This window comes from Nestor notabilis, unplaced genomic scaffold, assembly GCF_000696875.1.
Source record: "Nestor notabilis isolate BGI_N333 unplaced genomic scaffold, ASM69687v1 scaffold14676, whole genome shotgun sequence".
Taxonomy (NCBI): domain Eukaryota; kingdom Metazoa; phylum Chordata; class Aves; order Psittaciformes; family Psittacidae; genus Nestor; species Nestor notabilis.
Window position 1 is genome coordinate 5,748 of NW_009932505.1, and position 26,165 is coordinate 31,912.

The 26,165-nt window shown below is 40.9% G+C and overlaps 1 protein-coding gene across 1 annotated transcript in view; it reads left to right on the forward strand.

Annotated features, from left to right (window-relative positions):
- Positions 1-261: 261 nt before the first annotated feature.
- Positions 262-26,165, forward strand: part of COL4A2 (collagen, type IV, alpha 2) — a gene marked incomplete at its 5' end in the record, with an annotated part of 48,490 nt that continues 22,586 nt past the window's right edge. Inside the window, 23 exon segments of the mRNA XM_010016436.1 lie at positions 262-396; positions 479-523; positions 2,634-2,750; positions 3,466-3,537; positions 5,074-5,109; positions 5,203-5,265; positions 7,174-7,209; positions 7,873-7,914; positions 8,442-8,516; positions 9,727-9,771; positions 10,941-11,003; positions 11,740-11,784; positions 14,114-14,167; positions 14,409-14,475; positions 15,835-15,936; positions 16,347-16,502; positions 17,585-17,677; positions 17,960-18,126; positions 20,232-20,304; positions 20,397-20,503; positions 21,659-21,860; positions 22,609-22,668; positions 23,428-23,490. Of these exon segments, the coding sequence (XP_010014738.1) occupies positions 262-396; positions 479-523; positions 2,634-2,750; positions 3,466-3,537; positions 5,074-5,109; positions 5,203-5,265; positions 7,174-7,209; positions 7,873-7,914; positions 8,442-8,516; positions 9,727-9,771; positions 10,941-11,003; positions 11,740-11,784; positions 14,114-14,167; positions 14,409-14,475; positions 15,835-15,936; positions 16,347-16,502; positions 17,585-17,677; positions 17,960-18,126; positions 20,232-20,304; positions 20,397-20,503; positions 21,659-21,860; positions 22,609-22,668; positions 23,428-23,490 (1,918 nt within the window).

Genomic DNA, 26,165 nt, shown 5'->3' on the forward strand with positions numbered 1-26,165 from the left:
ATATTCAAGTAGTGAACCTTGATTTGACTGTTAATTTCCACACATTGATTTTGTCACATGCAATGTGGTCACTGTTGCTGGAGTTTCTCTCTGTGGTGTTTCCAGATGACATTCATCAAAGAGTCTGACCTACTGGAACGGAAAGGGATTCTGTGTTTATTTTATCTTCAAGAGATTGACTCCATTGTAGCAGCGATAACTAATCCAGCTTCATGCATCACAACTGTCCCTAAATAAATGCTTTTTTATTATTTTTATCAGGGCCAGCCAGGACTTCTGGGATCGCAGGGGTTCACTGGTCCACCAGGATTGATGGGGATCCCAGGAGTGCAAGGTCCCAAAGGTCACAAGGGTGAAAGAGGACAACCAGGAATAAGTGGACCCAAAGGAGAAATGGTAACTTTTGAATGGTGGATGTTTTAGCTAACAAGCAAAATACTGGGCAGAACATCATTTTAATTGTGCTGTTTCATTCTAGGGACAAAGAGGAGTCACTGGATTCCCTGGGGCAGATGGTGTGCCTGTAAGTAGCGGGTTACCTCATCTTTAAGAAATCACCAACTGCAAATATTGCAAGCTAGTTTAAAGCCTTTGTACTTTAATTAAAATACCTCGGCTAAATTCTGCATCAGCCACACGCACACTTTTAAGCTAAGGGCATTTGCTGAACTGGAACTGCAGATAGACAAGAGCGCAGGATCTGTGCTTCCTCTCATTTCCTCAGATAATTAAGGTCCATTTGCTTTGTCCTGTGGAGACGGCCCCTTGCAAAGGGGACAAGAAAGGATGGGAATTTCCTATGTCCCTGGAGGTTACCCAGCTAAATATGTTCTTTTGTAGGAAAGAGCTGTGAGATAAGTACTTCACATCTTTTAAGCCTCTGAGCAAAGGACACCAGTGGGTCATTCCTTAATTATTTCAGAGTTGAAAAGCACATAGAAAGACCAATGATTTTAAGAATACTAACCATTGCTATTTGCATTATAGCTCATGTGGCATGCTTGAGATAGTCTTAAAAAACGTACTGAATACTAAACAGTGCAAAACTTTGAACAAATTGACCAGGTCCATGAAACTGAAACATTCAAAGAGGAAAGCCGGGTAAAGTTCAGAGCACAGTATTTTCCCAGCTTACACTTCTTTACATCTTGTGTCATAAAATAACAAAGAAATCTGAGTCACTGGAATCCCTGGACAGAGTTCCCAGGCTTGGGTTTCCTTTGTAGTGCTCCTTGACACCGGGGCCCTACTCTGCAGCCCACGCATCCACATCCACTCTGCTTTCACCCTTTTTTGTTTCCAGAAGAGTTCCCTATCGAGTTTCAGGGCTTTCTCTCTCACAATATTTCTCCTCTCTCTCTTTCTCAGTCTTAAAGGAAAAGCAGAAGACTCTTTTTCCCATTTCTATTAACACTCCTGAAGCCAAGGATCTTGTTCATCTCACCACGTCACACTGAGATTTTTCTAAGTGTCCTCAGGAGGAGAGTAAATTGCTGTGAAGCTCAGTGTTGCCAGACCGCTTCTCTTACCTGAGCAAGTTTTCTTTTTCAGCCCTGCCTTCCCAACCTTTGCATGTTGCAGTGTGAGGGATAAATACCTTCTGACAGTACTTCAACCTGTATTCTCATTGTGTCCTGTCCTCAAGCTCCCTTGCCCTTCCCCCTAACTTACATTCACCAACCTCAACCAGTTTTCTCAGGCCAAGACTTAACACTGACCATCGGACAGCAGGTAGATACGCACAGGTACGAACTGTAATGACACGGTGCTAGGATGTGGGACTGGAGGCCAAGAGAGGGTGGTGGCAAGCCTCAATGTCTTCTAGGGTGAGGAATGCCAGAACTTAGTGGAGCTAGGTAAGGACATGGACAGATTTCTTCTAAACAAGGGAGCAGAAGCAGAGACAATTCTTGCTCTAGATGGAGGAGAAAGAGAGAAATGTCTTATGTTACTTCTGGGTTTTCTCACTTGAGTCCCTTGGAAGAAAGAGCTGATCAAGGGCAGATTTGGTTCTCCTCAGCCTCAGGGCAAACCAGAAGCAACATCAATTAATGAGAATGTAGACACAGCAATGGAAATACAGTTTGAGACAGGAGTCACTTTTCAGAGGCTCGGTGTAGAGGTTCTGCAGTGTCCCTGGCTCCCTTGCTTTGAGTCCTGCTATTTTCTTCCATACTTAGATCCTCATCAAAACACTCAAGCTAGCTCCAAAAGCATTTCTGACTTTTTTTTTTTGCCAGCTTGGAAGCTGTTCAAAGTCAGTGAGGAACCTTTCTTCCCACTCTTCCAGTGTGAAGCACTAAAATGCTCAAAAATCCCAGTTCTTGGTGGCTCCCTGCACAGCAGCCTCATCTGGCTTAGCTCTCTTGCTTAACAGAGCCTGCATTGAACATAGCTTTCTTACCCTTTCTGAAAGGTCCTTCACTGCTCATTTTTTCATGCTGTCTGGGGCATCTGGTTCAAGCTGCAGCTATATTAAAAAAAGGCACTGTCTGTTTCTGTCTTTGAAAATCGTAGTTTCCCATGGATCCAAGCCTTGGGCTTAATGTGAGAATGTCTAAATACTGTGTGACTACAGGAAAAGGAAAACTAGAAACAGATGGATAGATAAACACTTTTTTTTTCCTCAACAGGGTCATCCAGGGCAGCCAGGATCAAGGGGGAAACCAGGTCATGATGGCTGTAATGGGACAGTAGGTGACCCTGGTGACTCGGGAAGTCCTGGACTCTCTGGTTTCCCTGGTACCATTGTAAGTAGCTGGCAGTAAGTGAGCACCTGAAGCTAAAATCATTGCTGAAGGGAGTTTCAATCACATGTGTGCTGGAAGCAAAAGCAACATCTCTTAATGGAGCTCCCTTTTGGCCCAGCAGAGCATCCATGCAGACTTACCATGGACATACTGCGCTATGCTTAGTTACTGAATTGCAGCCAGGGCTGGGAGGTTTGCCCAGAGCTATATCTGTCACGTAGGTCTTGCAGAGAAATTACTTCAGGAAAACCTGTACACCTTTATCCAACAGTGATAAAATAATCTTAAACTGACAACTCCTGATGAAAGTAACCTTTTCTTTCCATGTCCCATGGCCAAAGTACCGGCTTTCATGGAATGATAGTTAGGATCATGCTGAGGTGAGCAGGGGCTCCTGGATTTACAGGGCATGTGTCAGCCCCTGGGGAGCTGCTGCTGCAGCTTTAGCTAGGAGGTGCTACCCCGTAATACCACTCCAAGGTAATAGGGGATTCCTCCCATGGAATTGGAAAGTCACTCTTACGTACTATGAGGGCCTACACTTTGGTTTTAAACCATGAATTTCCAAAGCTGGGCATGATCTCCATCTCTAAGCAGCAGTATGTATATAGTCATGAAAACCCCAACAAATATTTTCCATTACTCTTAGCTGTTTATGTGCTAACATATATGATATGAAAGCTTACTTTATTTATTTTTTTCTTGTCACCTCTAGGGAGTCCAGGGGCCAAAGGGCCAGAAAGGAGAACCCTATATACTGCCACCGGATATCACAAGCAGATACAGGGTACGTCTGTAACTCCTGTGAGTTATTCATGCTCAGTACAGACAATGGAAAGTGAATTTTTCTTGCACTCACAGACACCTCGCAAGAGGCCCACTTCAGTTCTGTGTGGGCTTTGTAAGGCAGCTTCTGCTTTCTCTGGTTACAGCAAAGTCATATCTGATATCCAGGGGGAAAAAAATGTCCACTCAGTTATTTGCAAGGAATTCCAGCCTACAGGTGGACTGCAGAGGCACTGGTGGTGTAGTTCAAGTATTGCCCTCTTTATTCAATGACTACCTTTATATCATGCATGGTAAAATCATTCTTTTGCCATAATTTTGTCCAGTGAATGATTCTGTTTACTGTTAGCTTCCTTTCTGTATAATTTTCATGCTGGAGTGTGGTTGACTCAGGATAAAATATGCTTCAATGTAGTATTTAGTTACATAGTAAACCCCAAGTATTCCTATGGGTCTAATCCTACTGTACCTATCCTTAAAACTTGTTTTGTAATCACCTGTAGTTTTTTCTCGTATATATATAGTCTTGTATAATTTGAAGGTATCAGATGAAGGTAACAGGTTACATGCGGTGTTAGAGCACAAATTGTGACAAATTGATGTACAAAGCTATGTTTGAGCTGTACTCAGCACACAAGGGATCTGCTGACATCATTTATGTCTGTTTTGTGTTAGGGATGAATGCCAAAATAGGTTTTTCTGTTGATATATTTGTAAGTTGCCCATGTTTTTTAATCAATTCTTTTGCTTTCAGAAACTGTTTAAATCTGCACTTGTTATTAATTAGGAATGATTAAGGAATAATTAAGTAATGATTAAGAATTGCTCAAGTATATTGTGCCCAAGGATGGATACTGACACCTGTATTCGTTTCAGAAAGTATTTGGCTCCACAAATTATTCTGTTAACTAAATACAAATTAACCAGATAGCTAGGATGCTATTAAAAGTGATTGAAGGTGTCTGGACTGAATACCACATTATTTATGGGTATTGGAAGGCCTTTGGGCTAGAACAGTTTTGGATCCAATTTCCAAAAACATTTCAACATGTACTGCAGTTAAAATATGTGGTCACTGAAAACAGTATGTTCCAAATGCTTTTAGTGACTCAGAAGAGAATCAAAATGATTTGGTAATTCCCATGCAACTCATGAAATATGAACTTGTACATTTCAGCTAAGGTTATAGCCCTAATTAAGCCACTGGTTAAGACAGGATTTTTCAAAAAAGAATTAAATGTGGTCTGTTATCCATTTCAGCCTGGTAGTTTAGATCCGTAACTTCCTTAGCCAGCTTTGTACCCTCCTGTTGTATTGCATGCAGCTATGCTCTATCTAGAAAGCACAAAACCCATGTGTCCCACATTCAGTTATCTCAAGACCTGTTTTGAATGCATCTGTATGTAAGGGTTTGTGTAACATTGTATGCTATGATTGGTTTTTGGAATGAGAAAAAAAATGAGTGAGAAAAATATTTTTTTTTCATTTATTTTTGTATATAGTATTTATTGCATTTTTTACTTCTTTGTTTTTTTAGGGTGAACCTGGGGAACCAGGGTTCAATGGTTTTCCAGTAAGTAGCATTACAGCAAATGTGATAAAGTGTCATCAGTAACTAATATCAGAACGGCATTAATTGATGGTTGGTCATTCTTTTTATTTAAAGGGACCTCCAGGTACTCTGGGTATTCAAGGACCTGTTGGTCCAAGGGGAGAGCAAGGAAGACCAGTAAGTATATTTAAAATAATGTTCTGGAGAAAATTAACTTAACGGAAGAATTATCTCAATAAGTTCCATTATGTTGGATTGTTACCTAGCAAATGGATAGAGAAACAGGATAGAAGTAGCAAGTAGGTGTCCTTGGACGCAAAACCTTTTAAAAAGCATTGTGAGACACTGATTCTACAAGAATGAATATTGCAAAAAGATGTAATTTCTTTCACCCCATATTGCCAGAGGCTTTTGATTTGTATTGTATTTCTTTAACCTCCTTGAAAGAGTCTTGTTTGTAAAGATTATTCAATGCTACCTAGTCTACATCCCACACACACACTTAGTTATCAAAGATATCAGGACCTAAATATGTTATCTTTCCTGATCATAAAGAGTATATATGTAGCTTTCCACACTCCCCATAGGAGACTGGATAGATAGATAGATAACATTCTTCATTAGTATTTGGAATACAATTTTATTTTTAAACTAGTTTTTAGTCATTTTTTCCAAAATCAACATTTACAGCATTGACATTGACAACTGTTGCTGAATAGTTCTTTGAGAAGATTGTTTTCTCTCCAGATACCATTTTACATTTCTTATTACCATGGTTAATAATTTTAGGGGTAAGAAGGAGATGTTCAATATGGTTCATTTTCTTTACACTTGCTTTAATTTCCTGTAAGATAACTTTATACCATTTGCTTTTTTGTTTATTTTGACAAAATTCACTTCAGACCTGCTCTACATCACTGATTTGAGAAGAAAGGGAAATAGTCTGGGTTTTTTACACACAGCCTCCACAGCTGTTGTCAGGCACACCCCCCTCCAAAAAATGTATGTGTATTTCTAGGACTAAATCCACAGCATGCTAAGCCTTTCCACAGTTGTTTTCTGCAGTGACCTGTGTTATTATCTGGAGTAAGCTACACCTTGTCTTTCTCCTCTGGTCCTCCTGAAGGAGGACCTCCTCAGTCTTTTACGAACTCTTCCTCTAGAGTGAACCCACAGCGTTCATGAGCTTCACACAGGAGCCCAGCCTGCAATGACTCATATTCCCAGTGTACTGTCTTGGATGTCAGGAGTGCTATAAACCATACATTTTCTGAGCCCCATGATGGCATGCCTCTGGTTGCCATCTTCTGAACAGTCTTCCCAAGTAGATGGATGCCCACCATCTCCAGCTTTTAGCAAAATACCTTCAACTCTACTGTCTCTAAAGCTGTGACTCACCTGTGAGAGGTGTCCCATAGATGTGACAACAGCTCACAGACTACTTGACTAACCAAGACTGATTAAAAAAGTAATTTTTTCAGTAATTTTTTTCACCTTTCCAACATTTGACGGAGATTTTAATGTGCAGAGCCCTTTGGAGCCTGCTAACTACCATAGCTGACTGAAACAAGGCAGATTGTCTCTCCAATTAGAGGCTTTCCTCCTGCTTTTCTTCCAAGACTCTGGCAGCTTTTCTTCCTCTTATATTTTGTTGATTTCATTGTGTACAATACCAAATAGGTAATCTGAGATGCATATGTTAGTTCAGCTCCCTTTACAAACAAATGCTGTACCAAGGCATCAGTCCAGTGAAGTGCTTAAAGACATGCTTAACTTTAGGTATAAGCTTAAAAGGTTACTAAGGCAGGATCCAAAAGCACAGGTTCTTACTACTTGAACTTAACATGGGGTTTCATTAGGTCTAAGCTGGGAGACTATTACTCTGTTAGGAAAGATTATGATGTGACTTAGGAGGGTATTTTTCAGAACAGTGAACACAGCTAATGCAGAGAGGATAACACAGTGCTGAGGAATACAGTGCCTTCTAAATAAATACTTTTATTTGGGACATAAAGTAGCTGACCTCCTGCATGCATTGATTAGAAAGTGACAAGTAACTTGCTCTCCCCTATTGTGTTTCCCCAGGGACCACCAGGGCCCCCAGGACTACGAGGACCACAAGTAAGTCTTTGTGTTGGAGTTGTTTATGTTGATTTTGTGTTGCTGAGGTTTATCCAAGACCCAGTTGAAGGCGGTAAAATAAAGAACCACAGGCTGTACTAAAGCTTGTGTAGCACAAGACTCTCTATGTTGGCTGCATACCACAAGAAGTTAATCTTACACTGGGATCGCCTACCCTGAAGAGATTAAGCCAGATCTAGAGCCACATTTAATTTGCTACTGTAACCACAGTAGCTTCCCATGAACAGAGAATGCTTGCAGTCTTTACAATATTCAATTATATCACAGAAGAAAAAAAAAATATGAGTTCATTGTTCCAGCCCACTTAAGTATTTTTATTTAACATTCAGTTCTATTAAAAAACTTGCAAAAGAAATGCTTGATCTTTTCACAACATTACTTACTGAATGAGTCAAAGTCTGTTGTGAGTTGCACTGGTAGCATGAGGTTTTAATTAGGGTTGTCTTTCTGAATGTTTATTTCTAAAAAAATATTTTTAAATCTATAAAAAAACTTGGAGGTAAACTATTATTTGACTGCAGTTCAGCGGTGTCCTAAGGAATTGTAAGAGTGAAAAGGCCTTTAAGCATATTTAAATTTGAATTTTACATTAGAAAACTGAGTCATATATGTATAGTAAATCTTGACCTACTGTTTTTGCAGGGCAACAGAGGCCTTGGCTTCTATGGAGAAAAAGGTGAACAGGTAAAGGAAAACTAATGAATTAGTATCATTACTAATGGACAGGTTGATGTTATTTGCTGTTTATAAAGGAACCTATTTTAAATACACTCTTAGTTTGCAGTTGTATTGTGCAATTATAAGAGAAAAACAAACATAGCTTTGAAAGTGATGATAATCTCCGTAAGGAATGTCGTAGCTTGAACTAACTTCTACATGTCTTGATCTTGCTGTGCCCTCATTTACACCAACACAGAGGTAACACTTCTGAAATTTATAAAGCCTGACCACTTTGTGTAAAACAATAATCTTTTATAAAACAATAGTCTTTCTGGAAGCATACAAGGCAAGAACAAGTATTGCTATATATTAATCCCAGCACAAAATAAATTTATCTTGCCATCAATTTATTCAGATGTTTAGAACCATACGTCTAGGAGGGGCAAATCTTCATTGCTCCTTTTGTTGGAGTTTCTTAGACTGTGTGCTGATCAACAGCTTGGCAAGGTAGTATAACTGTTAATAAATGTACTCTTACGCTTTTCTTGCAGGGCCCTCCTGGTCCTCCAGGTCCACCTGGGCTTCCTACAAGAGAACTGATGGGTGTCCCCTCTGACAAACACAAGGTAACTACAGGGTATTTTGCCAAAATACACAAGGAACTAAGCTTCGCCATACCAAAACTGAAATACTGTATGATTGTGCTTTAACGTATGCTATTTAGAATACTTTAGTATTTCAATAGAGAAATCTGCTGCTTTCCCATAGCTTGGACCATGAAGTATTTATTGAAACTGTGGTGGCTGAAGTAATTCAGAAAGCACTTCTAACACACTAGAATTGCCTTAGGCAAACTTATTATTTTTGTTTAACTATGCAACTGGTGGCCATCACTCACATTTTCTCATTTTACAAGCAGCAATACCTGCTGAGAAATCATCTGATATCTTATTTTTCATAATAGTGAGTGACATTTTCTTCCTTTAAAAGAAGCATATATTTAGGGAAACTCTCTGAATTACTGTGCTTGTTTATAGCTTATCTATATGGTGCAGAGATGTGTATACTTACAATTAAGGCTTGTTCATACATATTGGAGGAATCCTCAACAGCAAGATGCACTTTTATTCTCATCTATTGCTTCTTGCTGGGAGCAAAGGTTCTCATACCCTGTGTGTGTATGAGAACCAGACTGGTAGTTTTTCATCCCAAAATCGAAGCTAGAAAGTTCATTTGGCTCATGCAATTTCTGCAGTAAGATACATAAATCAGAATGATACTGAAAAATCTAAAAATGCTTTTGATGGTCTGCAGTCTGCATTAAATAATGTATATGTTGGAATTTCCATGGCTAAGCAGAGTTGTCTGCATATGAGCTACTTCTTTAGAGAGCCTTTACATTCCATGGAGATATTGTCAATATAGTGAGTAGACTTCAGGCTATGATGTATCTCATCGTAACAGGAACTCTCACTTTTGATGAGACAATTCATAGATAACTGGCAGGTAAAAATGGAAGAATGTGCATTTATTTATAGGCGTTGCTCAGGCATTCACCACCCAGACATCTCATGAATAAGCCTGGGAAGAACCTGAGGTGTTCACATTTCTAGAAAACTTTTCAGAAAAAAACCATCAAGTATCTTTTAAAAAAGCAACTTTTAAAAATTTCTTAGGAAAAAATGCATTTCATGTGAAAAGTGTATGGACAAAGAACAGGACAGGAGTGGTGTTTTTTCACTCTTGATAAACATTTGTCACTTTGTGTTTTAGAAAAGTTATTGAAATGTAAACGGGAATGCCTAACATACCTCAATACTTTTTCTTTATTGTTAGGGTGAAAGAGGAGACCCAGGACAAAAAGGGGAAGCTGGAATTCCAGTAAGTAAATGGGAGAAGGAGAAAGACAAATAATAATATTGGAGTTAATAGTGGTGCATTCTTCGTTAAAATAATACAATATAGATATGGAGCAGCATAAGCAGAGAACTTACTTAGACTGGTGCTAAAAGCACCCATTCTGATGCTGTAGCAAAACTCAATATGACATGTAGTAACTCCACAGTGCAATCAGTAACTCTCTTACTGCTTTACCAAAACAAGATTTTCTCTCAAGCACTTTTTAACTTTAGCTATGTTTAAAAATTCCACTAAATTTCATTACATAAGTATGTATGGAAATTTTCTCAAGCCTTTTCAGTCTACTCTCTAGCACATACAGACTTTAGGTCTCATTGGTCAGTAACTCTGTTGAGTAAGTGGACAGTAATCCCACGTGTTGCTGTATCATCTACATCTGTTAAACGGGCTTGACTGAATGTGGTTTAATTAATTCACTTGCAACCTCTAGACTGTCTAAATAGCTTTACCATTGAATGATTCCTTTTTACTTCCCAGGGTGGTTTAAAATACTGTCTTTACCAATTAAGGATGCCTCGCTGAGCATTTTGCAGAGCTTTATTTTCTCTGATGGTCTGGTCAGCTTCTCCATAAGGCTGTGGGAGAAGGTCACAGTGTGAGCCCTGATGCCCTCTATGTGCAGTTGCTAGCCAGTTCTTCAACTGTTGGTCAGATTTTACACATGTAGAATTTTGTCAGCTACATTAGCAAAACTGTAGATTTTATGCTGATGTAGCAAAAGGGAGTATGTGTTTCTTCCTTCTTTGTAGAATGGATAGCAGCATGCCTATGTTTGCCAAATAGCTCTCTGAAGCTACAGTTTGGGCATAAGCTGAGTTGCTTGATTAGTTGTGTAGCAGAATAATTGCTTTGGCTCTTCTTCTAGAGTTGCAGCCACAGAAGAAATAAAGAAAGAGGAGATGGTAGGAGGGAAACCCTGTCTTCTCCCTAATGGCCTGCTCCTGCTATTGTAATGAAGCAAGCATGTTACACTTAATTTTAAGGACAACAGTTGTTTCACATGCAGCTATTATTAGATCCTCCATGTGTTACAATGATGTTTTCTTCCTGTTTAGCTTCCATAAAACAGTGTTACAATTTTTTTGCACATAATGAAGAAATACATTAAACTGACTTGTAATGTTTCCTAGGGTGTACTTCTTCATGTCCCTGAAAAAGGTGAAGAAGGGGTAATAGGCTTCCCAGGACAAAGGGTGAGTCACTCATTAAAGGTAAAATTCACCCAGCTGAATTTGCAAATCCAAGCTGAGACTTTGCCTTCAGGAACAAAACACAGATTAAGAAACTATAGAAATTACAGTTCTTCAGCCCACCAGGTTGTGGCCAGCTGTGCCTGGTACAGGAAAGCAAAAAGGCCATTTTTAAATGATGGTGGGAGGAGGCCCCTCTGGGACTCACAGGTATGCCTATACCATCTTTGGGAAGCCTTGTGCATCTCTCATACATAAAGCTGTGCTCAGTAACCAGAGCTACTGTCCTAGTCGTCAGCACAGGCTCTACTCCACTGTTTCCGTCTTAGCTCTCTTCAGACCGTGTTAACAAACATGAGTTTGGTTCTGGTTACTTGTGTACACAGAAAAAAGCTAGATTAAATACTATTACCTTGTAGCATCAGTGGATGTTTTCTGGGGGGCAGTGTTTCTAAAATGCTTAAACAGCATGAAAACAGTACTGAGCATACATTTAAAAAAAATCTCAGCCATTTTTAAAATCTTCATGGTTAGTTTACAATGTATTGACTAAGAGACGAAAATCAAATACCAGATTAGATTTCAGACCTCTTCTGTTTGCACCATACATGAACATTATTGAAAAAGTATCTGAACTCTGACTGTTAGTGTTGGAGTTACAAGCTGTCAGATTTATTTTATCTAAGGAATAATAATAGTTCTTCACCATTAGGATGCTAATTTTATTGTGCCTTCATAGGGACTGCCTGGCATCAATGGTTTTCCGGGACTTAGTGGAGAAAGAGTGAGTATCTCATACCAGACTGTTGTTTCTAACACATATGTAGACAATCTGTCTAAAAAGTAAACTGTAGAAGACAAACCCTGCCTGTAATTACACCAGCTGTAGTCTAACAAATATCATCTGGATTCATCCATCACTGTAATTTTGGGTCAGTTATTTTTCTCATCAGTGAGAAAAAACATGGCCCTATAATTAAAGTCTGTTTTAAGAGCACAACAGGGACGTGTCATTTTCATTGTTCCCATTACTGTGACCATGATTTCTGTAATTTTCTTCCTACATGCAGAAACTTACTGTTTTGAATAGTGGTTGGGATTTACAGTTAGACTTGAATATCACAAAAGAAGAAGAGAAAGAAGAAAAGGAAACTAATAAAAGTACCAGATAAATCTCTGTCCCCATGGAAACACACCCAAATATTTAAAATACCATTCTGTCAGACAGAGAAAAGCTCATACTTTCTGTTTGGTGTCAGAAAAAGACTTCCTCCATCAGCCTTAGAAATCACTTCCATGAGGTATTCAAATAACTGTGGGATGCATGACTTTTCCACGCTTCTCCATCCTTAGTTGTGTAAGGATTTGTCCTGCCACCAAAGCATAACAATTATAACATGAAACACATGGGGCATGAAAGTACATGAAATACGAAAAATAACAGCTATTTGGTCCAGTCACAAAACCTGTTGGTGTGGAAGGGAATATGCTATCAGTAATACATACGTGGAGAGGCTGGTGCAAACCCCATTAAAGCCCACTGGCTGACCTTAACATAGGTGCATGCTCCAGTCAGAAATGGTCTTACTGAGGGTGAATCTTGGCAACGGTTTTAGCAGAAGGTACATTGGTTTTGATGGAGTATCATTGTCTAACGTGTATGAGAGGGGACAGCGTACTCGATGTGCTGGTCACGACAACCACCTTTTTGTTGTTTTTTGAGTGATTTGATTTTTAAGAAAGAAGGAAGGATGGTTAAGTCCTGCCTGCACACAGCTAAGTTGCAGTTAATTAGGAAGTTGCTGGCGTCACTTTCAGACCACCAGCTCCACCTAGTGTAGAGATTTTACACCTGGTATTCAAGAGGCTCCTTTTTCCATGGTGTGATGTACAGTTGCCATTATGGAAAAGACTTTGAAGCATGCAGTTTAGTTTGTGGCATAGAATCATAGAATGGTTTGGGTTGAAAAGAACCTCAAGATCATCTTGCTGGCAGCTGTGGTATTGTAATGCTTTAAAACTGCGTGACTTACAGAGTGACTTACTAACATTCAAGCTCTGTGAAACTCGGAAGAAGCTGAATTTTAAATAACCTGGTTTATAATCTAACTAATGTGAGTTATATAAACCTATTGGCTTCAGTAAAACTGTGTAAATTGATAATCAGTTGATGATCTGGCCACTGTTTTCTAAGAGCTCACCTTTTAAACACTAGCATTCTTGCAGAGTACATACGAACATTTTCTATGGTCAACAAAAGTTGTCAAAGAGCTGAGTAAGGCACACAGAAGAGATCACCTCTTTTGTATCAACATCACTGAAGTCTGCGCTTTGCTCTGTGCACCCCTAGCAGCTGAGACAGTCTCTCATGTAATAGCAGGTACCATGCTTTACTGCATGTGGTTTAATCCACATGCTTTGGATTTCAAGAATGAAGTGGGCAGGACCTTAAGTATTACAACATTTGCTGGGGTAGGGATGGAAAATTTTCTTTGAGGTAGAGCATGCCCTGGGGTGGGAGAGTTGGATGAAGGCACCTCAGAGCTGGGCCTGACTTCTTCTCATTCAGCCAGGAAACCCCTCTTTGGCCAAACAGGCTCCAGCTGCCTGGAAGACAGTAAAAGGGACCTGTGCCCTTCAGTGTTACTTCACTACTCACTGTTTACATTCCATGTAAAACATGTCTGCTTCTAATGATTCAGACTCATTTAGTCTTCTTGCAGCAGGTTGGTGTGTTCTGCCTGCCTGACCCACATGTCTCAGGGTCAGCTGGCATGGAAGGGGTCCCCTTTCTGCTCCTCCATCCTCCAGCCTCCATGGGTCAGTGTGAATGTAGGTGCTCCTTCCATCTGCACCACTGCCAGGGGCAACAGAGCCTGCACCACAGCTCTGACTCTCCCTCTGGGGGAGTTAGGCTTGGTCCAAGAGGTGGAATATCAAAACAGGAGGAGACTTAATGGTATTACCCAAATTACCAGACCACAGGGAGACAAACTGCTCATCTCTGTTGCATAGTTTAAACAGTAACATCAAAGGAAGCCAGCTGCTACAGACCAAGTAATTTTATTCCTTCTCTGATAAGGAAAAGTCGATTATTTTTATGTGTATTACAGGGTTTTCCAGGATTTGATGGTCCACCAGGTGGCTATGGTCCTCAGGGAGGCAAGGTACTGCTTTACTTTCGTTTGCCAGGAGCAGTAAAGCAAATGTCATTCTGCTTTCTTTTCTGTCATGTAATAACAATTGTGTTTGTCATCACCGTAGAACCAGTTATGTGGTTTGTTAACTCGAAATCTCTGAGATTTCTTAAAAGTCATGTCAGTTTGTTTCTTGGGGTTTCCTGGGCATTTTAAAAGGAATTCTCTAGAATAATGTGCTTAGATGTGATACTTCAACTTCTGTTAACAGGGTGAGCCAGGTGACATGGGTCTTCCAGGACCAGATTCCTATCTTCCTTCCCAAATCCCAAGGAAAGGTACATCTTCTTTGCTTAGTTTGCTTATCTTAGCTGCATTTTACTACCTCATACATAGATCAAAAGCATGAAATTCTGATGACTCGACTCCTTAAAAAACTGGTTTGCTGAACTGTTCCAGAAGGTATAATTGCCTTCCAAGAGAGTGCCTTGATCACTGTTCTGCAGGCAGGTGGCTTCTTTGCCTCTCCTTCTGAAGCTGGATTGCTATTCAAAGGGCATCCATGCATTCCTGTGTCCAGAGAAAAGAAACAAGCAAAAAAGCCTGTGACTGTTGTCCAGTGAAAGGAAGAATGGGAGAGTCTGTCTTCTGTATCCTGTTTCAGAGACTCTGGATAAAGTACAGCAATGGCAGTACAGCAGAAACCATTCTTATAATCTAATATTTAGAAAGGAAAAAAACAAAACAGAAAAAAACAAACCAAACCAAAAAACAACGTTAAAAAAAGCTTTGAGGAATAAAAGAGGATTTTTTTTCTGACTAATTGCTTTTGTGATCTTTTCACTAGATTTGTAGCACCCACTGTCAGCTGTCCCACACAGTCATGGCTGGCCACAGTAGAAACACATAGAAGGTGATATCAGTTTGCCAAGGCCAAAACTATTCCAGGGAAGGTGCCAGCAAACAGCAAGGATGGTCATATACCATTGTCCCAGCCTTTGTCCCCATACCATTGAGTTTACTGATCTTGTTGAAGAAAGCCAGAGAGCCTAACAATGAACAGTTCCCTTTCTCCCCATTGATGGGAGCAGGAGGCCCAAAATATTGCTCAAATCAAATACCTTGCCAGGCTTTTAGGAGCAGGAAAGACTGTGTAGAGAGAGGAGGAAGCAGGTAAAGGGGCTGACACATAATGTGTTCTCTAGTATCACTGGCTGTTCTCTAGTATCACTGACCTTAGACAAGAGCATGGTACCTTCTACAGGCAGTAGCTGGGCCCAGGCAGATGCTTTAGCTACTGGGGAACAGAGGAAAGCTCAAAGCTCACTTATCATAGAGAGCTGGTCTTCTGTGCTTCCGAGGAGCAATGTAGCTCTAGCAGCATGTTAGTAAGAGCTGAGAGATCTTCTTCTTCTTCCTGTCACATGCCATGTTCAGATCCCAGGTATCTGGGCTTTACGAAAATCTCTGAAATTCATTTCTTTATTCAGCCTGAGGCAGCATGAGGTAGCAGGTTTTTGCATTTCTAAAGCTATGTTTAAGAAACAATTGCAAACTCTAATATTCAGAAGCCCTTGAATTTCCCAATTTTTACTTTTTAAGAACCGAGCAATTTGCAGTGTAACACAAGTTGGCATTTATGGGTCACAAAGAGCATCACACTAACATGTGTTTTGTGGAATGGGGATGTCTTTCAGGTGTAAGAGGTGATCCAGGCTTTCCAGGTGTTTCTGGACTACAGGGAGACCCAGGAGAGGAGGGAGATCGTGGGCTGCCTGGTCTTCCTGGATTCTCTGATGGTAATGTTCCAGCAACAGATGTTCCAACCGCTTAATTTTATAGCGAGTTTTAATGGATACCTGGTCAGGGATATGGGAAATTTATGTGTGGACTGTGGAACATGCAGTGCAGAGTGGTAGATAACTGGTGGGACAATAAAACAGAGCAGCATTTTCCTCCAGCCTTGATGGAGCTTTGACAAAACAAACAAAGTAGAGATGATGACAGAGACTTGTGTCAGTAACTGGAGTTGATTTGCTCAAGTGAAAAGTGCAGTTGCCATTTTCACTCTATGCTAAGTATCTCCATTTTTCCTTCCATGCTAGATTGCTAGATGCAGTTGCATAAACTTTCCCTTCTGCTCCATTACAGCTCCTTGAGCAGCGTTATTAAGAAATTGTCCTGAACTTCTTCCCTGTTTCTGTTCCAGCGGATGGGGATAAGCCAGGCTTACCTGGAGAAATGGGACCAAAAGGTGAAAAAGGTGAATCAGGATCTCCTGCTTATCAGGCAGGCCCACCTGGCTTTCCGGGTAAACACGGCACTCCAGGACTCCGTGGTCCACCTGGTCCTGCTGGAGCCCCTGGTAAGTGCATGAAGAGAGATGGTGCGAACTCATAGAAACATCTGTGCTTATTTTAAAGACAGTGGTTGGCAAGGCAAAGTGAGAAAGTAGATGGAGGGAATGAAATGAAATGAAATGAAATGAAATGAAATGAAATGAAATGAAATGAAATGAAATGTGTGGCAGGAAGGATGCACAGGGGAGAGGTGTTGTATGCTCTTCAATGAAGAAAAGGTTTCCATGGATTTTAGTCCTGGTGAAATTTGGAAGAAAAGAAGGTCTCTTTTGGGCTGGGGAAGAAATACGGGTGTCAAGGAGTGTGTGAGAGCTGAATTTCTTCTTTAGCCTGGAGAACAGAAAGCTAAGGGCAATCTTACTGCGGCTTTCCCCTGCCTCTCAGGAGGTCATAGGGAAAATGGAATCAGATGCTTCACTAAGGGTCACAGCAAAAGGGCAAGAAGCAATGGTGACGAGCTGCAACTAAGAAAGTTCTGCTTAGATATCAGGAAAACCTTTCTCATCATGAGAGTGGTCAGACACTGGAACGTGTTGCCTAGAGAGGTTGTAGTCTCTCCATCTTAGATACTTAGTACTTAGCTGGACATGGTCCTGAGCAACTTGCTGTAACTTTGAGGTAGGCCCTGCTTCGAGCAGAGGGTTGGACCAGGCAACCTCCAGAGGCGACTTCTGACTGAGGTGGTGCTGTGCCTCTGTGAAAAGCACCGCACTGCAGTGCAAAAGCTGGAGTAGAGAAAATGATGTGCAGGGAGGGGGTGATCCAGCAGTACCATCCTGTGGTACTGCAAAGTTAGTTCTGCTGAGAGAGAGAAGCACAAGGAATTCAAGGTGAGAAAGAGCAAAGAATGGCAAGGATCATCTGCCACTGCAGATGGAAGTTACTAAGAAAGTGTGTGGGAAGCTGTGAGAAGAGGTAGAGAGGAAGAGAGCAGGGGGTAGATAATAACAGGCTGGGTTAGACAATAAATTCCATTAGGGAGAACAGAAAAGGGCAGATGCAGTGCAGCTCAAAGGAATAGGGAGGAAAGAGAATAAAAGTGAATCTACAGTAGATGAATTGCTATTTTATTTAATTTAATTTCTAGGTCCTCTCTTTGGATTAAAAGGACAGGAGGGGATGCCAGGTAGATTTGGCATACAAGGTTTCCCTGGGCCAAGAGGACAAAAAGGACCTAAAGGTAAGTTACAACAGATAACTCAATAGATGGTCTGCTGTTGAAAGCAGCATTGTGTAAAGCTCCCATTGTATTCAGTCTGAGTTTATAGAGCTATGACATGCCTGTAGACTGGTGAATTTGATCTGTGGCTAACACAAGGAAATACTGTGGTAGCAAGTATTTCTCTCAAGTATTTGAGAAACTACTCAAGTATTCTCAAGTCTATATATAAAATGGATACCACTGAACATCCATTTCATGGTGACAGACCATTCTTTCTTCTCTTTCCAATCCTTTCCTTAGGTGAAGAGGGAGATTGCAGTACATGCCTTTTGGATGATGAAAGGAGAAGGGGCTCTACGGGTCCCCCTGGCCCTCCTGGCTTTCCAGGAACTCCTGGCCAGCCTGGGAGGAAAGGAGAACCTGGTGATCAAGGACCACATGGTCTTCCTGGCTATCCTGGAGCAAAAGTGAGATAATTATTTCTTTATTGCATAGTTTTATATGCCTACTAGAAAAAATGAAAAAATAAAAATAACAGGCTATTCTCCATGAAAAACGCTGAAAAGTATCATTTATTTCTTTCTGTGCCACTTCAGTAGCTTTCAGGTTGCTATCTACAAAATACTGAAAGCAAAGAATTGCTAGGATGGCAGTTTTAGGAAAAATGAAAGATTTACACGTAATCCAAGGTCCACTTCCCATTTAAACAAAGCTACTGTACTACTGAGTAAAATCTCACCATCTGGAAGGGTAACAGTTCCAGTAGTAACTTATGGTTGTTGTTTATAAGATGTTATGTCAAACTGATGAAATGCAAGGTTCTTGTTTACAATACATTGTCTTCCTAAAAACCAGTATTCAATAACCCCAAGAAAAGAGCTTTGCTTATAATCACTTGCTTGTTATTTACAGAGAGGTGATGTACTGTGCGGTGTGCCAACTGCATTGTGTTTCCTCGCAGTCAGAACTGACTTCAGGAGGCCACATCTCTCGAAGTTTTAAAACAAAATTCTTTTAAAGCTGACCCAAAACTGATTTTGTTCATGCAAAAATGTCAGAGCAAACATAATGTTTTCATTTAGTCCTTTAGGCTCTTCTGAACACCAAAAGATGATGTAACTTTTCGGCCCCATAATGGTGTTGTGAATCACAATCCACTGCCAGCTATGAGGCTATCCTCTTTTGTAGTGGTGAGCAGAGGGAATAACTGAATGTTGTTTCCCGGCTCCAGAGTTGCTTGCAGCATTTTCTTTAGTGCTTAACACTAAGTAATTTACCACAGAATCATAGAATCAACCAGGTTGGAAAAGACCTCTAAGATCATCAAGTCCAACTGTTACCCAGAACTGACGGCTAAACCATGTCACTAAGAGCAAACTGATCTCCCCTCATGGCTGCCCTTCATGACCTCCACTCACAGCCACCCCTCATCTACCTGCCATAGTGGCTTACTCTGTGCAGCTGCCACCCCTACCCCTCACAGCCATCCCACATGTCCCCTCAAGATCTCCCCTTATGGCCACCTCTCACAGCCCATGGCAACATCTGCTCTCCCCTCATCATCTCCTCTCAACCCTCATGGCCATCTGTCCTCTCCCCTCATGCCTGCCTCTCACAAGCTCCCCTCACAAACTCCCTTCACAAGCACCCCTCACGAACTGCCCTCATAAGCTCCCCTCAACCCGCATGGCCATCTCTCCTCTCTCCTCCCAACTGCCCCCCATGACTGCACCTCTTGAGCTCCCCTCACGAGCTCCCCTCACTCCTGCCCCTCTCTCCTCGCACCTGCCCCTCCTCTCCCCTCATGATCTTCCCTATCCAATACTCAAAGGAAAGAGGGAGAAGGCAAGTGGAGGAATAATGGTGATGCAGGTTGCATAGTGTAATTAACTTGTTTAAGCCAAGGTCTCTTGTGAGACTGGATTTCAGTCAGGTAGGGTTTGGAGAACTAGTGTCCTAGAACAGAGAAGAGCAAGCACTGGGTGTGGAGCCAAAGTAGCAGTGTTGGTGAGGATCTGTTGGCCTTCTGGATTGTGTTCTGTTTTGTAGGGAGCTTTATCTCGTAAGGGTTTCTGTGCAAACATGGGTTGCCCTCATGTTGCCGAATGTCGAGCTGCAACCAAGTCCACCGACATAAGCAATTTGGAGAGAGCAAACTACTCATTTGCTCAATTTGGATGAGTAGGCATCAAGTGAAATGTCTTAACTGTGGGCCACTGAGTCCTTCATTCCACGTAGTGAGATAAGTGACAAGTATTGTCCAATGCAGTTCTGCAGCTGCAGTCATCTGCAGGACTGCAGGTCATGCAAAGCTGCAGCTCTCCCAGCGCTGTCCTCATGCAGAAGCTCCCCTCCCATGCCGCAAAGACCTTGGTCCTAGTTAAAGCATATTAATAAACATTCAGACACATACATGGGATTACTAAAGAAAAAATAATTTACGGAAAGTAACAGGAAAACAGTACAATATAAGGATACTTTTTTTTTTTAACAGGACAATGGAAATGCAAATGTCGATACGTATTTCTTAAGTGGTTCTGTTTCTTCTTTATTTCATTGCATGTAACACCAGGGATTTTCGGGTCAAGATGGATTTCCTGGTCCAAAAGGAGAAAAGGGAGATTCTTTATACATAACTACTAAAGGTAGAGTAAAAAAAAAAAAACCTGGTATAACCTGTATTTTGCTATTATTTATACCTTTCATGAGAGATCTCACAATGAAAGGTCTTCTTTAGGCACCAAAGGAATTCGAGGAGATCCTGGGCTGCCTGGCGTCAGAGGTGGAGATGGTTTCCCAGGCAGAGATGGATTAGATGGTTTACCAGGACAGCCTGGCCTTCCGGTGAGCAGCAAATACAGCTAAACCATTTCCACCACACTCAATTCCTAATGCATTTAATTCTGAGGGGTTATGAGCGCCAGGCTATCCTTTCTCACAAATAATGATGCACAAGCTTTTCTGGTTATTCATATATTCAAGATCAGGTTTACTCTCACGGTTTTTAGAACAGTCTTTCACCTTAATTTCCATTTTATTTGACCAACTAAGTAGTAGTGTATGACCCATTTAGGCCAGCTTGTTATTTGTGATAAGTAGTGGTTTATTAGTGACTCCTTCTAGCACTAAGAGAGATTCTGTGTGACTGAACTTAAACAGTTTTGTTCCAACTGAATTAAAGAAAAGCAAAATTTACTACAACTTTACAGTCTCAAAATGTAGGTTGTGTCATATATATGCTTGATAGCACCTCACCTAACCAACTGTAGCCATCCAGAAGTTAGACATGTAGTCTTAGTTCATTTCCTAAGCTCCTTCTGTAGGCAAAAGATAAAGTTAAATAACTTGCAAGAGGAATCCATCTTATCCATCACAAATGCTGTTTTGGACCACTGGAATGCTTTTATATCATATTTGAAGATAGGCCAGAGCCATATCATCCAATCTGGACCACAATGCTTTTTACTACCATTAAAGAGAGTATTTTATATTACTTTGAGGATGGAAACATTTTCTAGTAATGTCTGTAAGATTCGATAGTGTAGAAATATCACTAGAGGAACAGACAAATTAAAAATCTGCCCCCATTTGGGCACAGTTTTATATCAGCTTTTCTCAAGGTCTCAGAAGTAAATGCCACACCAGAACATATCTAGTGATGCATGTGGCTTCCCCAAAACCCACTTGCAGCTTTTCAGAAAGGGCAGTAAGCCTCTTCACAGCAGTGATTCATATTGCCCAAGTGCCATTCATGGGCCAACATTTTTAGGGGAATGTTTCTTCTAGGAGTGCTTCTCTCATGCTTTTTCTGCCACGGGGTTTAAATTAAAGTCAGATTATTTAAAAAATATTTTACTTGCAGTGTTGATTTAAAGAGCTGGGGTGCACCATCTGGGGAGTTACTGCTTATAAGATGTTATTCCTGAAAGTGGTTCAACTGTTTGAGTTTTGTTTGTTTGTGAGCACTCAGGAGTGACCACATCCATTCACTTCCTGCAGGGTGATGCTATCAGAGGTTTCCCCGGCGATCCTGGTTATCCAGGTGAATTAGGCCCAAAGGGCTTTCCAGGAGAAGCAGGCCTGCGAGGTGAAGGATTTCCTGGTCCAAAAGGGTACCGGGGTCCTCCAGGTGACCATGGACAAGATGGGAGCCCAGGACCTCCAGGTCTGCCCGGTCTGCCAGGAGAGCCTGGCCAACTAGGTAAGAGACATCAATCTCACTGCCTTACATCAGAGCCATGGGAGATCATTACTGAACTGTGTGAAGCATCTGTACAGCACACGGTTGAAAAGGTAGCATTTGGTGGGGGGTTATGTGGATAAAAAGGGATTGCTTGTGTCAGTTGTCCAGAAATATTAAAGAAGGAAATACTTCAAAAGTCCCAGTAGTTTCATGTCAGTTACTGAAATAGCATGAATGAATGTGTTGGTGCCAGCAAGTAACATCTTTCAGGTTTCAAGCAGTTGGTGGCAATGGAGCAATGTCCTGCCATTGGAGTACTCACAGGTGGTTTTCTCTGGTCTTCCCCATCCAACATGGTCTTTTAACTGTCCAGAGAAAATCATGTATCCATCTTTCAGAGCTCTTGATAGTATCTCTGCGGCTTCCAGCATAAGAATGCCAGGGGTTCACAAGAGCTCAGGCTCATGGTTTCATTGCTCAACTTCGAAATGTCTGACAAAATATTCAAGCCAGGACAGGCACCTGCCAACCCTACACAGTATATGGGTCACGTAGCCTCCTAGCTCTGACAGGGTTAGGTTTCAGGCCTGGATTGAGTTAATACATGGGTAGAGAGTTCTGCTATGTTACAACAAATAGTTTGTGTTGTATGTATACATAATATGTAGGAGAATACATTATCTGATGTTTTAATAGACATTTTGGTAAGACATTTTACAGTTTCTCTTTTAAATAATAAATGCTTTTTACCATTCTTTGTTCATAGACTGTGGGCAGGTCACTGAAGACTTTTCTAGAGGAGATGGAACCGAGCCAATATGGTCAGGTACTGTAGATACAAATGGCTTGAATATATTTGAATGTCTAGACTTGTGCTGTTCTTATGGCTTGATTCTTTGTGATGACTGTTTTGGATGTTCTTATTTGTAAAGTATTTGAACTTTAGGTCACAAATAACCATGCACATACTGTACATAGCTTTAAAGTAATTTAATTAAATTGAACATATTCTAGAATTATTGCAGTTTTAGCTCTGCAATTCAGAAATTCTTTATTTCATTGCTCCTGAGTGTTTATTGCGACAAAATAATGATTGCCATGCACTCTGTAACAACACTCCCAGAAATTAGATGCCCAAGAAAATTTAAGCAACCTTTTTTTAAAGAAGAACTTTTCAGTACAACTTGACATATAAAGAAAAAAACCCTTCATTTATACTAAAAATTTACCTGATTGCTTCAGGGGTCAAAATTGCCCACAGAGAAACGAAGTTTCTCTCTTATTTTGAAAAATAGTCATCCATGAGGTTGGACTACCCTTCCCATGCCAGTCTAACTGGAGCAAGCCACCACAGCCCCTGGGAAACAGGCAGAAGAACAACTTGAGTGCTCCCCTGAAAATGCCATCCAAGATCAACTTTTTTTGTTTGTTTTAATGAAGGATGAAATTATTTTAAATACTAGGGTTTTGCCTGTTAATTTCATTCACCCACTTTAATGATGTTGTCTCAACTGCAGGCGCAGAGCTGATGAGTGGCAGTGTATGAGCACACACAGGGTGACTAACCAACCCTCTTTGCTTGCAGGCGCGGGCTGTGTGAGGCCACCACAGGGATCCCGAGGTAATCCAGGACTGCCAGGAGCCACAGGTAACATTTTGTCTTCACCTTTCTTTCGCACGTACACTGCGTTTTGAGGAAGATCTTGCCAGATGGATTAAAGTTGAGACTTAGCAGGCAGTGAGTTTTAGAAATTACAAAGGAGGAGAGTGTTAGCTTAAAGCCGGCAGGGAGATCTGAGCAGCGTGAAGCCCAGGTGGCTGCGCTGTTCCTGAGCTAATTCTGCCTTTGCTAATGAGTGTCAGCCGTGAAACAGAAGACAGAAAGGACGGCCCATTTGCTATCCTCCACTGCAAGTAAGTGAGGGTGTACAGGAGGAGTCTACAGGCTTATAGGTAGAAAGTATACTGAAGTCTCTCAGAGCTGACTGGACACCTCACAAGGAAATTCCTGTCCTTTGGAAGCAGGTTGATAAAAGGTTGCAGTGGGGGGCTGTGGCAGATCCTTATTAATATTCCTCCTCTTGTGATATACAGAGCCTGTTCAGCAAGTGTGAGCCTGAAATCTTTAATGCAGCTCAGTGTAATGGGCCAGGTTGTCTGATCAATGCAGTTGCACTGTCTGTAGCCACGCACACCTTCCTCACCGAGTTGGTCTGCCCTAGCCCAGAGTGACCATCTGGCAATCCTGGGCCTCCCCAGCACTAAGGATTCCACCCCTCTTTCCAAAAGGAAGAGGAAATGTTGCAGGGGACAGGATCTGAAGGACTGTGTGAGATGGAATTGAGAAAAACACAGACAAGGCATGCTGAATAGTCATAACTATTGACCTTGAAGAGGGGAACCTTCACTGGTAGTTCCTATAAGCTTATGTTCCTATAAGCTTATGTACTCCCAGCCTAAGCAATAAAGCTGTTTTTCAGTAAATCTTTCTCATCACCAGCTGGTAAAGGTACTGACAGAAACTATTAACTGGGTCCTTCGGAGTTTGGTAAATGTAAAACTCTTGATGCTCCTGTTCTTGTGCCCCTGTGCTTTAGCCAATGTCAGAGATATGGGCTATAAATTTTAATGTGAAGTGTTTGGGGTTTTTTTCCAGCATAAGGTTTATTATGGCATGCATGGATTGATGAATCGATTTATCACAGACTAATGGATCTTAAAAGGGAATATTTTATCTCTGTTGAAAGATGATGTGTATCTCTAACCTATGTTTCCTTAGTCCTTAATGCCTTACTTTGTCGTTAGTGTCAATGCTTCTGAAGGTTTTCTTTGCCATCTTTGTAATTTTTTTTTCTGACTTTGATGATTTGTTTATTCTTTCATTCATATGAGCTTGAAGGTTTTCATTTCAGTGAATACCATCAGATTTAACTCCTAGGTCTAAGACTGCTGTAAAACAAGTGACACAGCTTTCATGTGGTCTATATTTTGTACTTTTGGTTAGCTCTTTAACAAATCTCTGTCTATCTTTGTCAGCTTTTATGTTCTAGTAATTTTAAGATTTGTTTTTCCTCCCTTCCCTCCAAAAACTGGAAAAGGTCCTTTGCTGAGCCCATGGCAGAACGCTGTTTATAGACACCTTTCAGCCTCAGGGGGCCCTAGAGCTAGAAACACAGGAGAAACAGGACACATTTTACAGCTTTTCACAGCTTCCCGTTGCCGTATCTGTGTCTATCTAGTTTCCTGGATCATCATTCCTACTCACATTCTCTGGATTGACACAAAAGCACCAGCACCTCCTTTACACTATTTTCATTGTCTCCTTAGAGTGATGTGGTTTTATCCACAAGATTTCCTGCCTTCTTTTCAGCCAGGATGGAGCTCTGCTATAGACAGTCAAGTCTCTCAGTGTCCTAGGTGCTGATGGCACACAGTATATCAAGCAAGGAGTCATCCTCATGGTCTCACACCCTCATGTCCTTGTGTTTCTTTAAAATTCCTGGCAACATAGATAGCCCACCCTAATTTACATCCTGGTTATTCAGTAGTCTCAAGACCTATGTGACTGCTGTGGAATAAAATGTTTAAGTTTTCTGTTTCAAACATACAGCTAAAGAGCTTGCAAACTAAACACTGGTCTAAAATAAAAACTACTTCTTACTCCTGTTTGGCACCACATGTTAACAGCAGCTAACGTTGCATAATGAGTTACTGAAATATGCAATAAACGGTAGTTGCACTCTCTTATCTGCTGCCTTCTTTCTCTAGCATGGCTTTTTAATTAGTGCAATACTGAACAGAATGAATGAAGTCAGTTATTACACATGGGAAACAGGGCTGAGATGCTGCTTGGGTAAGAGGCACATTAGAATTTTTCACTGAGACCTGAAAGCCTAGGATTTTTCCTTTTAATTGCTTTCTGAGAAGTTATTGTTCATATAAGGGAGAGAACAATAGTCCTGTATGGCACTGGGAAAATGCTATTCATGCTGCATTGGCTGTTTATATGCACCTTAATTGGGGTCTTTTTAAAGGTTTCCTTCTCCTCTCCACAAATCACAGCTAAAACTGCAAAAGTTATAGTTAAATAATGGAAATTCAGAAAACTGAAGTGGAAAAAAATATCAAAATTAAAGAGATTTTTCTTTGGTTTCTCAGCGATAGCGAGAAATTTGCTTTCAGTGTAATAAAGAAATGAGTTGTAATTCATGGTGATGCTAAGCAACAACACTTAAAATGTTAAAGCATGTTGTTGACCTTCAAGCCTGAGCTGGGAACTTAAAGAGTTTGAGGAGCTCAGGAGAGTAGGGAAACAAAGCATTC